The sequence below is a fragment of the Hypanus sabinus genome, chromosome 15 (assembly GCF_030144855.1).
Source record: "Hypanus sabinus isolate sHypSab1 chromosome 15, sHypSab1.hap1, whole genome shotgun sequence".
Classification (NCBI taxonomy): Eukaryota; Metazoa; Chordata; class Chondrichthyes; order Myliobatiformes; family Dasyatidae; genus Hypanus; species Hypanus sabinus.
Window position 1 is genome coordinate 58,040,980 of NC_082720.1, and position 15,902 is coordinate 58,056,881.

Consider the following 15,902-nt stretch of genomic DNA (forward strand, 5'->3'; position numbering starts at 1 on the left):
TACATGTTGATGGCAAGGAGAGTTACATAAAATTTGGAATCTATATACTGACAGCAATACTTGCAGGAAATATAAGAAATAAGGTGGATGATCTTGTTGCGCTATTATAGACTGTCGGGTATGATGTTGTAGCCATCACTGAATTGTGGCAGAAGATGGATGTGGATGGGAGCTGGATGTCCAAGGTTACACGTTGTATCAGAGGGATAGGAAGGTAGGCAGAGGGGATGGCGAGGCTCTACTGGTAAAGAATGGCATCAAATCAGTAGAAAGATGTGACATAGGATCGGAAGATGTTGAATCCTTGTGGGAGTTAAGAAACTGCAAGGGTAAAAGGACCCTAATGGCAGTTATATACAGGCCTCCCAACAGCAGCTGGAACATGGACCACATTACAACTGGAAATAGAATAGACATGTCAAAAGGACAATGCTATGATAGTCATGGGAGGTTTTAACATGCAGGTTGATTGGGAAAATTAGGCTGGTAGTGGATCTCAAGAGAGTGAGTTTGTTGAATGCCTATGAGATGACTTTTTAGAGCAGTTTGTCATTGAGCCTACTTGGGGATCAGCTACACTGGATTAGGTGCTACATAATGAACCGGAGGCGATTAGGGAGCTCAAGATAAAAGAACCCTAAGGAGCCAGTGTTCAAAATATGATTTGAGTTCAACTTAAAATTTGATAGGGGAAAAGTCTGATGTGGCAATATTTCAGTAGAGTAAAGAAAATTACAGTGGCACAAGAGAGGAGTCGGCCAAAGTAAATTGGAAGGAGATGCTAGCAGGGATGACAGCAGAGAAACAATAGCATGCATTTCTGGGAAAAATGAGGAAACACAGATGTATTCCAAAAACAAAGAAATACTCAAATGGCAAAACTGTACAACAGTGACTGACAAAAGCAGTCAAAGTTAATGCAAAAGCAAATGAGGGGGCATAAAACAAAGCAAAAATGAGCAGGAAGATAGAGCATTGAGAAGCTTTTAAAAACCTACAGAAAGTAACCAAAAGAATTACTAGGAGGCAGAAGATGAAAAATGAAAGCAAACTAGCAAACAATATCAAAGTGGACAGTAAAAGCTTTTTCAAGTATGTAGGAAACAAAAGAGATAAAAGTGGATATAGGACCTCTAGAAAATGAGGCTGGAGAAATAATAAGAAGGGACAAAGAGATGGCAGATAAACTAAATGAGTATATTGCATCAGTCTTCACTGTTGAAGACTCTAGCAGTGTGTTAGGGATTGAAGGGTGTAAGGGAAGAGAAGTGAGTGCAGTTACTACTACAAGAGAGAAGTTACTCAAAAATAGAACTGAGGGTCCATAAGTCACCCAGCCCAGATGAACTGCACCCTAGAGTCCTGAAAGAGGTAGTGGCAGAGATTGTGGTGGTATTACTAATGATCTTTCAAAAGTCATTCGACTCTGGCATGGTGCCAGAGAACTGGAAAATTGCACATGTCATTCCATTAAGAAAGGAGGAAGGCAACAGAAAGGAAGTTATAGACCATTTAGTCTGACTTGTGGCTGGGAAGGTGTTACAGCCGATTGTTAAGGATAAGGTTATGGAATACTTAGTGACACAGGACAGGATAGGACAAAGTCAGCAGGGTTTCCTTAAGGCAAAAACTTGCCTGAGGAACCAGTTGGAATTAATTGAGGAGATTACAAGGAGGACAGATAAAGAGGATGTATATTTAGACTTCCAGAAGGCCTTTGACAAGGTGCCACATGTGAGGCTGCTTACTAAGGTATGAACCCATCGTTTTACAGAAAAATTACTGGCATGGTTAAAGCATTGGCTGACTGGTAAGAAGCAGTGAGTAGGAATAAAATAATCCTTTTCTGGTTAGTTTCCAGTGACTAGTGGTGTTCCGCAGAGGTCGGTGTTGAGATCACTTCTTATGATGTAGTATATCAGTGATTTAAATGACGGAACAAATGGTTTTGTTGCCACATTTGCAGATGATACAAAAATTGGTGGAGGGGCAAGTAGTACTGTGGAAATTGGCAGGCTGCAGAAGGGCAAGATAGATTAGGAAAATGGGCAAGAAAGAGGCAAATGAAATACAATGCTGGAAAATGCATGGTCATGTGCTTTGGTAGAAGAAATAAATGTGCAGACTATTTTCTAAATAGGGAGAGAATCCAAAAATCTGAGATGCAAAGGGTCTTGGGAGTCTTATGCAGAATACCCTAAAGGTAATTCATTTTCATAGCTTGTCACCAGACAGTCAGCCATTCTTGTCTGGCGCATACTGTCACAGTGCTCAACTCGGCATGGTTAAACTGCAGGTTGAGTTGGTCGTGAGCATGGCAAGTGCAATGTTAGCGTTCATTTCAAGAGTTCTAAATTACAAGAGCAGGGACGTGACGCTGAGGCTTTATACTGAAGTGAACTGACTACTTCTTACATCCTTCATGCACATGAGGAGTAAAAATCTTAACGTCTCTGTCTAAATGTACAATTTGCATAGTAATTTATAATAAATTGAACAGTCAATGTACATTCAAGTCAGCGCAAGTTCATCAGTCTGATGGCTTGGTGGAAGCAGCTGTCTGAGAGCCTGTTGGTCCTGGCTTTTATGCTACAGTATCATTTCCCGGATGCTAGCAGCTGGAATAGATTGCGTTTGGGATGGTTTGGTTCCCCAATGATCGTTCGGGCCCTTTTAACACACTTGCCCTGGTAACTGTCCTGAATCACGGGAAGTTCACATCTACAGATGCGCTGGGCTGTCCGCCCCTCTCTCTGCAGAGTCCTGTGATTAAGGGAGGTACAGTTCCCACACCAGGCAGTGATGCAGCCAGTCAGGATACTCTCAACTGTGCCCCTGTAGAAAGTTCTTAGGATTTGGGGGCCCATACCAAACTTCCTCAACCTTCTGAGGTGAAAGAGGCGCTGCTGTGCCTTTCACCACACAGCTGGTGTGTACAGACCACTGAGGTCCTCGGTGATGTTTATGCCAAGGAACTTGATGGTGTTTACCCTCTGAACCCCAGATCCATTGATGTCAATAGGGGTTTGCCCGTCACCATTCCTCCTGTAATCCACAACCAGCTTCTTTGTTTTTGTTAACATTGCAGAAGAAGCTGTTTTCTTGATTCCAATGTGTCAGAGAGATGACTTCTTCCCTGTAGGCCACCTTGTTATTGTTTGAGACTAGGCCAATCAATGTAGTGTCGTCAGCAAATTTAATTAGCAGACTGGAGCTCTGGGTGGCGGTACAGTCATGGGTATATACAGGGAGTAAAGGAGGGGTCTCAGTACATAGCCCTGAGGGACTGGTGAGGCTGCTAAGGCACTGGTGAGGCCTCATCTTGATTATTGAGAATAGTTTTGGGCTCTTCATCAAAGAAAAGGTAGGCTGGCATTGGAGAGGGCTCAGAGGAGGTTCACAAGGATGATTCCGAAAATGAAAGGATTATCGTACAAGGAACGTTTGATGGTTCTGTACTCGTTGGAATTTAGAAGAATGAGAGGCCAACTCAATGAGACCTTTCGAATGTTGAAAGGTCGAGGCAGAGTAGATGTGGAAAGGATGTTTCCCACGGTGGGGGGAGTCTAGGACAAGAGGGCACATCCTCAGAGGAGCGTCCATTTAAAACAGAGATATGGAGAAATTTCTTTGGCCAGAGGATGGTGAATTTATCAAATTTATTACCACAGGTAGCTGTGAAGGCCAGCTTGTTGGGTGTACTTAAGGCAGAGCTTGATAGGTTCTTGATTGACCACTGCATTAAAGGTTACAGGGAGAAGGCCAGGGAGTGGGAATGAGGAGGGCAAAATGATCAGCCATGATTGAATGGTGGAGCAGACCCAATGGGCCAAATGGTCTAATTCTGCTCCTGAGTCTTATGGTCTTACAGTGGTGGCAAAGACAACTGCTGCCTCATGTTCACAGCTGAAATCAGTACTTCTGTCTACTCATCCTGCTGCTTCAGAAAGCAGCCAACATAATGAAAGATCCCCGCTCACCAGACATCCTCTTCTCCACCCTTCCATCAGGCAGAAGATACAAAAGCTTGAAAACACACACCAGCAGGCTCAAGGACACAGTAATAAGACACAGGAATTGACCTGTTGTACATTAAAATGAACTTTTCATCTCAGCAGCTTTCTCAATTTAGCCCTTGCACCTTATTGTCCATCAGCAATGTACTTTATCTGTGACTAACTCTCTGTAACATTATATTCTGAATTCAGAATTGAATTCAGTTATTCATTTTCGCTTATACTATATTGATGTATTAACGCCTTGAAATCTCTCCAGATTGCGTGCAAAGCTAAGTTTTTCCACTGCACTTCAGTACATGTGCCAATGATAAGCCAATTCCATCTAGTCTAGCATCACAGTGATAGTGCAGGCAACCACCACTATGGTTCATGTGGAGCATGGCCAAGTTCACTACAACCAGCAAGTAGTTTCCAAAGGAGACATAATCCAGATATCAAACCGCTGAGGACCAATGTTATAACTAAACTGTAACCACTAAATTACAAAGTGGGTGGGGGGGGTGGTGGCAGAGAAAAGAAATGGCAGCTGACGGAAATAGTAAATGTGTAATTTGTTTATTTTAGTTTTATTTAGGGATACAGCATAGAACAGGCCCTTCCGACCTAACAAGCCACACTGCCCAGCAACTCACTTATTTTAACCTTAGCCTATCCGCAGGACAATTTACAATAACTAATTAAACTACTAACTGGTGCATCTTTGGACTGGGGGGGGGGGATGAAAGTGGCACAACAAGAGGAAGTCTACACGTTCATGCGGAGGACATACCAACTCCATACCTATAGCGTCGGAATTGTACTTCGACGCCCCAAGCAATAATAGTGTTGTGCTAACCACCATGTTGCGATGGTACCCCTGCTAAGTGCCTGTGCAGAAGATAGCAGAGAACAGGAAATCTGGTAGTTTGGGAATACCACATTGATGATGGATACAGCTGCAGGTTATTAACTGAACCCTGGCCCTCAGTTTTCAGCAATCTTCCATAAAGCCATAAGATTCTGGAGCAGAATCAGGCCATTTGTTGCTGGATTTGATAGCAAATCAATTGAAATAGTGATACAACTTATTTCTAAACAGAAAAGATTCTGCAGAAACTGAAGTAACAAACAATATGTTGGAAGAACTCAGCAGATCAGGCAACATCTATGGAGGGCAATAAACAGTCGATGTGTCAAAATTACCTTTAATATCACTGATAAATGACTTTAAATGTGTTGTTTTGCATCACCACCATGGTGCAATACATAAAAATACTATAGATTACAATAAAAATACATATATACAAAATTAAACTAAATTAAAATTGAATGTCCTGATGAAGGGATTGTCCTGAAAGGTCATCCATTTATTCAACTGCCTGACCCTCCAGCACTCTGTGTGTATACTCTGAAATAGACTGCTAACCTTGACAACCCATGAATAGCAGATGTTATTATGTGAAAACCACAAAAGATTTGTGAGGAGAGAGGTGGATGGGCAGCTTGATAGATAAAGAACAACTTCACTAACTGAGGAAAAGGACATTTGTAATGGATTAGCCATTTTCCTCAACAGAGAAACAATCGCCTTGAATGCAGAAACCATTTTTGGAGGTCACACCACTTATGCCTTTCTGAATAAATATTATAGCATGTGAGACTGAGTTCTTAAATCAGCTTTAAAGCTAAACTTAATGATCTATAACTGTATAGTCACAAATGGAGTAAGTTTTCAGGCTATTTATTGCCTCCAAAAGATTATTTTTACAAATGTGCTTATATCTTATCATCCACTAATAATTTTGATATTGGTTTATTATTGTCACATTAACCAAGATGCAGTGAAAAGCTTGTCTTGCATAGTGCTTCCACAAATCAATGAGTTAGACAGTGCATTGAGCCAGTTATATTGATGGAAACAGGACTAACCCATTCAGATATTTAAACTTGATCTGTCATTTAATTTGATTGTGACAGATTTCCTGACATTCATTCAATTTGCGTCATAATCTTAATAACCTTACCTGAGGTTGGGGAACACTAGGACTAGAAGTCATGGGTTAAAAGTGAAAGGTGAAATGCTTATGGGAAGATGAGAGGGAATTACCTCATTCAGAGGGTGGTGAGTGTGGAATGAGCTGCCAGCAGAAGTGGTGGGTGCGGGTTTTATTACAACATTTAAGATAAATTTGGATAGGTGCATGGATGAAAAGGGTATGGTCAGCTCTGGTCCAGGAGCAGGTTGACAGGACTAGTCAGATTAATAGCTCGACACGGACTGAAGTGCCTGTTTCAGTGCTGAGATGTTCTTTAACTTCTGATAAGAATCTATTGATTAATATCTTAAAAGCAACAATTTACATGTCTTCTTCTGAGTGAGCTAAAATGTAATACAGATTTCCACAAAAAGTACTTTTTATTTTACCATCACATATCCTGTTTCAATCAATTATCTCGTGTGACCCATCTTCCTGCATTTCCCAAAATAGCCAAGTACAGTACTTCTCTAAAGAAACACACAAAATACTGATGGAACTCAGCAGGTCATGCAGCGTCCATGGAAATGAATAAACAATTGACGTCTTGGGCCATGACTGATCCTTCTTCAGGACTGGAAAGAAGTGGGAAAATGCTAGAATAAGGTGGGGAAAGAGGATAGCTAGAAGCTGATAGGTGAAGCCAGGTGGGTAGGAAAGGTCAAGGGCCAGAGAGGAAGGAACCTTATAGGAACGGAGAGTGGACCATAGGTGAAGGTGGGGTGGAACTCAGAGGGAGGTGGTGAGCAAGTGTGAAGAGGTAAAAGGCCAGAGTGGGGAACAGAAGAAGAGGGGATGGGGAGGGAAAAGTTATTTTAAACTGATAGGAGAAATCAGTATTCATGCCATTAATTTGGAGCCTACCCAAATGGAATATAAGGTATACCTCACCCACCCTGAGGGTGACCTCATTGTGGCACAAGAGACCATGGACCAACATGTCAGAACGGGAATGGGAATTAAAATGTTTGGCCAGCAGGAAGCTCCCCTATTGGTGGATGGAGCGTAGGTGCTCCCCCCAGTTTATGCCCGGTCTCACCAACGTAGAGGAGGCTGCATCAGGAGCACAGGACACTCGCTAATTAGTACTTCTGTAATTCTATCCGAACAAATCATTTTCCTTTTCAGATGCCTGTGATCCAACCACTGAGAACTGGAAAGCAGGCACACTATTGCAGCACTCAGAAGAGTTTACAAAGAGCATGCTGTGCACTATATTAAGTGAATTACCTCATCTTTCAGCACATTAATTTCGCTCAGCAGTTTCTTGTTACCAGTTTCCACCTCGGTTTTATCAGTTTCCAGAATCTGCAGTTTTGTTTGAAGTTCTGACAGTTTTGATTCAAAATCACTCTCCTTCTTCCTAATTTCCACTTGAAGTTCATGTCGAGTGGTCAGCTCCGAATCAAGCTGTTGGAAAAAATAATTGCAAAAACACTCAATGGCCACTTTATTAGACACACCTGCTCATTAATGCAAATATCTTATCAGCCAATCATGTGGCAGAAACTCAATGCAGAAAAGCATGCAGACATGGTTCAAGAGGTTCAGTTGTTGTGAAGAATAAACATCAGAATGGGGAGAAGAAATGTGATCGAAGTGACTTTGACTGGAATGATTGTTGGTGCCATTCGGGTGATTGAGTACCTCAAGCTGCTGATCTGGGATTTCCATGCACGGCAGTCTCCAGAGTTTACAGTGAATGGTGTGAGAAACAAAAAACATCCAAAGAGCAACATTTCTGTGGGTGAAGATGTCTTGTTAATGAGAGAGGTCAGAGGAGAAATGCCAAACTGGCTCAAGCTGATAGGAAAGGAACAGTAACTGAAATAACTTCATGTAACAATATTGGTGTGCAGAAGAGCATCCCTGTGATGTGGATAGGTTGCAGCGGAAGCATAAGGACATGTACACAGAGGCCACTCTATTAGGTACAGAATGTACCAAATAAAGTGGCCACTGAATGCATATACAGATTAGGTAGCAGAAAAATTTATCATTTTAATTATGATTTTCAAGAAGTTAAATGATTAAGGGCCATTAAGGAGCAGTGATGAAAAAGAAGAACGATGATTTAATGGGTATTAAAATGAAAGTATCTGTTCTACTGGTCATTATTATGGGATAATGCAGGCATAATTGTTCATTCCTGTTGACATGTGGATTTTCAATACAGCTCTATGGAAAACAGAAATGTAGTGACTGTCAAAGGCCAGGAAAGTTGGAGTTTTCATCCAAACTGTTTGAGGGTATGAGCCAGGACCAAAATTTATAATAAGAAACAGCACCCTTGGGCCATAAAAACAGTAAAGAACAGGATAAAATGGTGGTTAACAACTATCCAAGATACCAGATCATGGGAAGAGCAAATAGACTAGACTGTACTGAAGCACTCCACTGAACAGAGACTCTCATTTTAGAACATCAGAACCCAGGTGGTATGGATGGAACAGGACTCTGAGTTTATCAAGGAAGGGGAAAATAAACTGAGAAAGTAAATGAGCTGGGAAAATATCCCTCATCTTAGAAATCAAGATGTGGTGAGAGTGTGGAATGAGCTGCCAGCAGAAGTGGTGGATGTGTATTTGATTTCAACATTTAAGATGAGTTTGGATAAGTACATGGAGAGGAGGGATATGGTGGGCTATGGTCCAAGAGCAGGGCAATACGACTGGACAGAACAACAGTTCGGTATGGACTAGATGGGCTAAAAGGCCTGCTTCTGTGTGTAGTGTTTTATGACTCTATGACAAGCTGTCAGAGAACAGGTGTTCAAGAGATGCAAATTATAGAACAGTACCAACTAAAGATGTGAGTGGAAAATAAAAAGATGAGACAAAATCAGATTTATTTATGACATGCTGTATGTCGTGAAATTTGTTGCACAACATAAAAATTACAAGATTACAAAAATAAATAGTGCAAAAGGGAGGGAGAAACAAAAAAGACAGGAAACGAAAGATACATCAGCATTAAAAGCATTTGGGAATTTTAATAAAAACTTAGCTTAGGTACAAATTTTTCATGAATGAAAACATGACAATGTAAATGTGTTATTGTAGCGGTGTGCTACACGCAGCGCTAAAATTACGACACGGAGTCGGTAACTGCAGTCGAAGGAAAAACTTTATTCAAAATCCTCAGCCTCACTTTTAAGCCTCCCTCAACCTGCCCCCCGTGGTGCAGAGGCTCCAAAGCTCTGTGCTCGCAAATCCCCGTAGGCTATCTAATTGTGAGCCGGTTCGGATGTGCCAGGAAATGGGTCGCCACATAACCCCCCCCCAGAACCGGCGATACACCCCCCAATGTCCACAGTCTGGGCCAGAACCTGCTTGGGAGGTTGGCCTCTGCGCCGAGGTGCCGGAAACTCGGCCGGTTGCACCAGGTCCACATGGGCCGGTTTGAGGCGGTCCACCGTGAAAACCTCCTCTTTCCCCCCAACGTCCAGCACGAACGTGGACCAGTTGTTCCAGAGCACCATAAACGGCCCCTCGTATGGCCGCTGCAGCGGTGGCCGATGCCCGCCCCTTCGTACAAACACAAACTTACAGTTCTGTAGGTCTTTGGGTACGCAGGTCGGGTGCCGGCCGTGCTGTGAAGTGGGTATGGGGGCCAGGTTACCGAGCTTCTCGCGTAGTCTGCCCAGGACTGCTGCGGGATCTTCCTCTTGCCCCCTTGGGGCTGGTAGGAACTCCCCGGGGACGACCAGAGGCGCGCCGTATACCAACTAGGCCGACAAGGCGTGCAGGTCGTCCTTGGGCGCTGTGCGGATGCCGAGTAGGACCCAGGGAAGCTCATCCACCCAGTTGGCTCCTCGCAGGCGGGCCATGAGGGCCGACTTCAGGTGACGGTGGAAACGCTCCACTGGCCCGTTCGACTGTGGGTGGTAGGCAGTGGTGTGGTGCAGCTGAGTCTCCAAAAGGCTGGCCATAGCTGACCACAGGCTGGAGGTGAACTGGGCGCCCCTGTCGGAGGTAATGTGGGCCGGTACACCAAAGCGAGATATCCAGGTGGCGATCAGGGCTCGGGCGCAAGATTCAGAGGTGGTGTCGGTGAGCGGGACCGCCTCTGGCCATCTTGTGAACCGGTCCACGATAGTCAGGAGGTGCCACGCTCCACGCGACACTGGCAGGGGGCCCACGATATCCACATGAATGTGGTCGAAACGCCGGCGGGCGGGATGGACTGCTGCGGTGGGGCTTTGGTGTGCCGCTGCACCTTGGCCGTCTGGCACTGCATGCACGTTTTGGCCCATTCACTGACCTGTTTGCGGAGTCCGTGCCAAACGAACCTGCTGGAAACCATCCGGACAGTTGTCCAGATGGAGGGATGCGCCAAGTTATGAATGGAGTCGAAAACACGGCGCCGCCAGGCTGTCGGGACGACGGGACGGGGCTGGCCGGTGGCGACGTCACAGAGTAGGGTCCTCTCACCCGGGCCCACGGGGAGGTCCTGGAGCTGCAAACCGGAGACTGCGGTTCTGTAACTCGGAATCTCCTCATCCGCCTGCTGCGCCTCTGCCAGTGCCTCAAAGTCTACCCCTTGGGAAAGGGCATGAACGGTAGGGCGAGAGAGCGCATCCGCCACGACATTGTCCTTACCCGAGACGTGCCGGACATCCGTCGTGTATTCAGAGATGTAGGACAGGTGGCGTTGCTGGCGGGACGACCAGGGGTCGGACGCTTTCGTAAACGCAAAGGTAAGTGGTCCGTGAACGCGGTGAAGGGCCGACCTTCTAGGAAGTACCTGAAATGCCGGATTGCCAGGTAGAGCGCCAACAGTTCCCGGTCGAAAGCACTGTACTTGAGCTCGGGTGGCCGCAGGTGTTTGCTGAAAAACGCCAGGGGTTGCCAACGACCTGCGATGAGTTGCTCCAGCACCCCACCGACTGCCGTGTTAGATGCGTCCACTGTGAGGGCGGTAGGGGCGTCCATTCTGGGATGTACTAGCATTGCGGCGTTCGCCAAAGCTTCCTTCGTTTGAACAAAAGCGGCGGCGGACTCCTCGTCCCAGGTAATGTCCTTGCTCGGACCCGACATCAGGGCGAACAGGGGGCGCATGATCTGGGCAGCTGAAGGGAGGAAGCGGCGGTAGAAATTGACCATACCTACGAATTCCTGAAGGCCTTTGATCGTGGTGGGTCGGGGAAAGTGGCGGACCGCATCTACCTTAGCGGGCAGAGGGGTTGCCCTGTCTTTAGTAATCCTGTGGCACAGGAAGTCAATGGTATCGAGTCCGAACTGGCATTTGGCGGGGTTGATTGTAAGACCGTACTCACTCAGTGGGGCGCAGAGTTGACGGAGGTGGGACAGATGCTCCTGACGACTGCTGCTGGCTATGAGGATGTCATCCAAATAGATGAACGCGAAGTCCAGGTCCCGTCCCACCGCGTCCATTAACCGCTGGAACGTCTGTGCGGCATTCTTCAGGCTGAACAGCATGCGGAGGAACTCGAAAAGGCCAAACGGGGTGATGAGAGCCGTTTTGGGGACGTCGTCAGGATGCATCGGGATTTGATGGTACCCTCGGACGAGGTCTATCTTGGAGAAGAGCCGTGCGCCGTGCAGGTTTGCTGCAAAGTCCTGAATGTGCGGCACAGGGTAGCGGTCCAGTGTGGTAGCCTCGTTCAGCCTGCGGTAGTCACCGCAAGGTCTCCAGCCTCCCGTCGCTTTGGGCACCATGTGCAGGGGGGAGGCCCATGGGCTGTTGGACCGCCGGATGATCCCCAATTCCTCCATCCTCCGGAACTCCTCCTTCGCCAGTCGGAGCTTGTCCGGGGGAAGCCGCCGAGCGCGGGCGTGGAGGGGTGGTCCCTGGGTCGGGATGTGGTGCTGTACGCCGTGCCTGGGCATGGCCGCTGTGAACTGCGGTGCCAGAACCGATGGGAAATACGGCAGGACCCTGGTGAAGTCGTTGTCGGACAGCGTGATGGAGCCGAGGTGAGGGGCTGGCAACTGGGCTGCATCCAGGGAGAACGTCTGAAAGGTCTCGGCGTGTACCAGTCTCTTCCTGGGCAGGTCGACCAGTAGGCTGTGAGCCCGCAAAAAACCCGCACCCAGAAGCGGTTGGGCTACGGCGGCCAGTGTGAAGTCCCACGTGAACTGGCTAGAGCCGAACTGTAGCTGCTCCTGACGGGTGCCATAGGTCCTTACTGTGCTGCCATTCACGGCCCTCAGGGGGGGACCCGGTGCCCTGCTGCGGGTGTCGTAACTCGTCGGAGATAAAACGCTGATCTCAGCCCCAGTATCGACCATAAACCGGCGTCCCGACCTTCTATCCCACACATACAGGAGGCTATCCCGATGGCCAGCCGCCGTAGCCATCAGCGGCGGCTGGCCCTGGCGTTTCCCGGGAACTTGCAGGGCGGGCGACAACGGCGGGCTTCTGCACCCCATCGCTGGTGGTAGAAGCACCAGTGTTCATTGGGCCGGCGGTTGGCGGGCCCTGCGGCCGGGCCTGGACTGGTTTGCTGACGGGAGCGTGGCTGGGAGATCTGTGCGATGGATGCCCCGCTCACTTTTTTGGCGTTCCACAACAAGTCCGCCCGGGCTGCCACCTTCCAGGGGTCACTGAAATCCGCGTCGGACAGCAGCAGACGTATGTCCTCGGGCAGCTGCTCCAGGAATGTCTGCTCAAACATGAGGCAGGGTGTGTGTCCATCGGCGAGAGACAACATCTCATTCATTAAAGCCGATGGAGGTCTGTCGCCCAAGCCATCCAGGTGCAGTAAACGGGCAGCCCGCTCGCGCCGTGAGTCCGAAAGTCCTGAGGAGCAGGGCTTTGAATTCCGTGTACTTGCCGTCTGCTGGGGGCGACTGTACGAACTCCGCGACCTGGGCCGCTGTGTCCTGGTCGAGGGAGCTCACCACGTAGTAGTAGCGGGTGTCTTCTGAGGTGATCCGGCGAACGTGGAATTGGGCTTCGGCTTGCTGGAACCATAGGTTCGGGCGCTGTGTCCAGAAACCCGGCAGTTTCAACGAAACCGCAAGAAAGGAGGCGGCGTCGGTCAGTTCTGGTCCAAAAATCGTTTGGACCGTCGGGGTCACCAATTGTAGCGGTGTGCTACATGCAGCGCTAAAATTACGACACAGAGTCGGTAACTGCAGTCGAAGGAAAAACTTTATTCGAAATCCTCAGCCTCACTTTTAAGCCTCCCTCAACCTGCCCCCCGTGGCGCAGAGGCTCCAAAGCTCTGTGCTCGCAAACCCCCGTAGGCTATCTAATTGTGAGCCGGTTCGGATGTGCCAGGAAATGGGTCGCCACATTATTATCTATTCTGATTTACTTTGGTTCATTACATATTTTCCTCAAAATATGCAGCAAAGTTGTTAATTATGATGTTAGCCACTCTAGTAGCAGTCACATCATTTTCCTATATCATTCCAATGAGGTCAATTGAAGTATGCCCAATTCAATTAAGGCAATTCACATAAATAATTCTCGAGTTGACATTTAGATTTTGGTCAATTTCTCTAGATCACACATTCAATAATGCTCTCATCTCATGCTGTTTTAATTCTAATGGCGATGTCTACTTTCATATCTTGTCGCTCTATTTAGAGGACAGGATAACCGTAACATAAATTACTGCTGAAGCTGCATCAGTGTTTCCTGAGCAGGGGAGAAAGCAGAAAATACAGCAAACAACTGCAATGATCCTGAGCAGAATCAATCTTCCTTAGATATAGCTAAAGCACAAGGAAATATTGCAAAACTGTTGCAGAAAATAGTGGCCAATCGAACAACTATCAATTAAAATAAGTGACAACATACATTCAGTGGCCACTTTATTAGGTACATCTGTAAACTTGCTCTTTAATGCAAATATCTAATCAGTCAATCATGTAGCAGCAATTTACTGCATAAAAGCATGCAGACATTGTCATGAGGTTCAGTTGTTGTTCAGACCAAACATCAGAATGGGGAAGAAGTATGATGTAACTGACTTTGACCGTGGAATAATTGTTGCTGTCAGATAGTGCTATTTGTTAAAAGGGCAAAAGGACTATTAAAACATCATATAGTGTGATCAATATTAAAACTCATGAAAATAAAAGATCACTGGAAACATGTAGACAAAACTGGCTAATGAACAGAAAACAGACTTGTGATGAGCAAATTTGTCTCCAGGGATAGAGACAGAGAGGAACAGTTGAGAGGGGTCAGAAATGGGCCAGGAGAATTTAAGTTGATGAAATTGAGGAGGTCAGATGGGTGCAGAAAAAGTTGGGGATCATTATCAGGGAGGCTTGAAACATGGACTGTTCCACATTGCCAACAAGAAGGAATGTATAGCTGGGACCCACGCGGGTGCCCATGGCTACCCCTTTGAGTTTGAGCAGACTCAATGGGCTAAAAGGCCTAATTCTGTATCTATGTCTTCTGGTCTTATGGAATATTGTGCACAATTCTGGTCACTTAGGTATAGGGAAGATGATACCACCTTGCGTTATTAGGAGAGAATGGATTTTTTTTATCCTCTACATGACATTATAAAGGTAGATAAAATAGAAAGGAGCATAGATTATGCTTACAACTTTTAAAAGACATTTCAATGGAGAGGAAATATTTCGAGACGTGGGCCAACTGCAGATAAATAGGGCTGGCTCAGTTAGGCATCTTGGTCGGCATAGACGATGGGCCAAAGGGCCTGTTTCATACTATCCAACTCTGACTCTTTGAAAAATAAAATTCTTATAAAAGAGAGCAGCACAGTGACACAACTAGCAAAACAGTTGCTTCACAGATATATGAGTGGGGTTCAATCCTGTTGTCCACTGCTGTCAGTATGGAGTTCACACATTCTCCCTGTCATCATTTAGGGTTCCCCAATTTTATTTATTGAGATACAATGTGGTACGGGCCCTTTCAGACCACTGAGCCATGCAGCCCAGCAACCCACTGATATTTAATCCCAGCCTAGTCACAGGGCAATTTACAATGACCAATTAACCAACAAATGTGCATATCTTTGGATTGTGGGAGAAAACCGAACTATCCAGAGTAAACCCAAGAGCACATAAAGGACGTACAAAACTTTCTTACAGAGAACGCCAGGATTGAACTCCGACGCCCTGACGTATAATAGTGTTGTGCTAACTGCTATGCTACTGTAGCGCCCTCCTTTTACATCCTACATACATACAACTTGGCAGGTTAGATGGCCATGAGAAATTGCCCTAGGGTGTAGGTGAGTGATAGAATCACAGAGTAACTAATAGGAAAAAATAAAAGACTTAGAATTAGTGCAGGATTACCTTTCAAAGATGCTAAAAGTGAGCTAATGAGCATGTATGAGAGAAGAGATAATACATGTATTAGAGTAGAGAGGAGAGAGTCATCTATTTCTTTTTTGCTCTGCAGTTACTGATAGTGCTCCCAGATAGCTCATGGGTTATGTTAAAGCCTCCACAGACCACTGTGACATGGGCTACAATGGAGTGTCTAATTCCGGGCTTTTAAAATTTAAGACTGAATGCTTTGTAGTGGGCATAGAAAAGACGTCTTTTTAAAATTCAGAATGGGTCCAGAATGAAAGATCAGAGTTAATTAGAAAGGCTTGAGATCCCTGGCTTATTCTCCATTGACTCCAGAAGGATAAAGAGATTTGGCAAAAATAGTTCTAAACAATTCCGGAACAATAAACAATTAGGAACCAATGACTGAAGGGTCAGCAACCACAAAAGGTGACCAGCAAAGAACCAAAGATGTCAGGGTCAGAGGTGAACAGGAAGGCACTATTTCAACTTATAGAGAGGATATTACTTAAGATAATTGGCTGTAAGACAGCAGGCCTATTACTCTACCACCCACCGAGTGAATGAGATCTAAAAACCTACAGACTGAAAGAATTATCGGATTTTCATTG

The 15,902-nt window shown here is 46.0% G+C and overlaps 1 protein-coding gene across 1 annotated transcript in view; it reads right to left on the minus strand.

Moving 5' to 3' along the window:
- LOC132405256 (protein diaphanous homolog 1-like) overlaps positions 1–15,902 on the minus strand; it is a 247,335-nt gene that overhangs the window by 41,340 nt on the left and 190,093 nt on the right. The window contains exon 15 of the mRNA XM_059989940.1: positions 7,265–7,444. Within this exon, the coding sequence (XP_059845923.1) occupies positions 7,265–7,444 (180 nt within the window). The remainder of the gene's footprint in view (positions 1–7,264; positions 7,445–15,902) is intronic.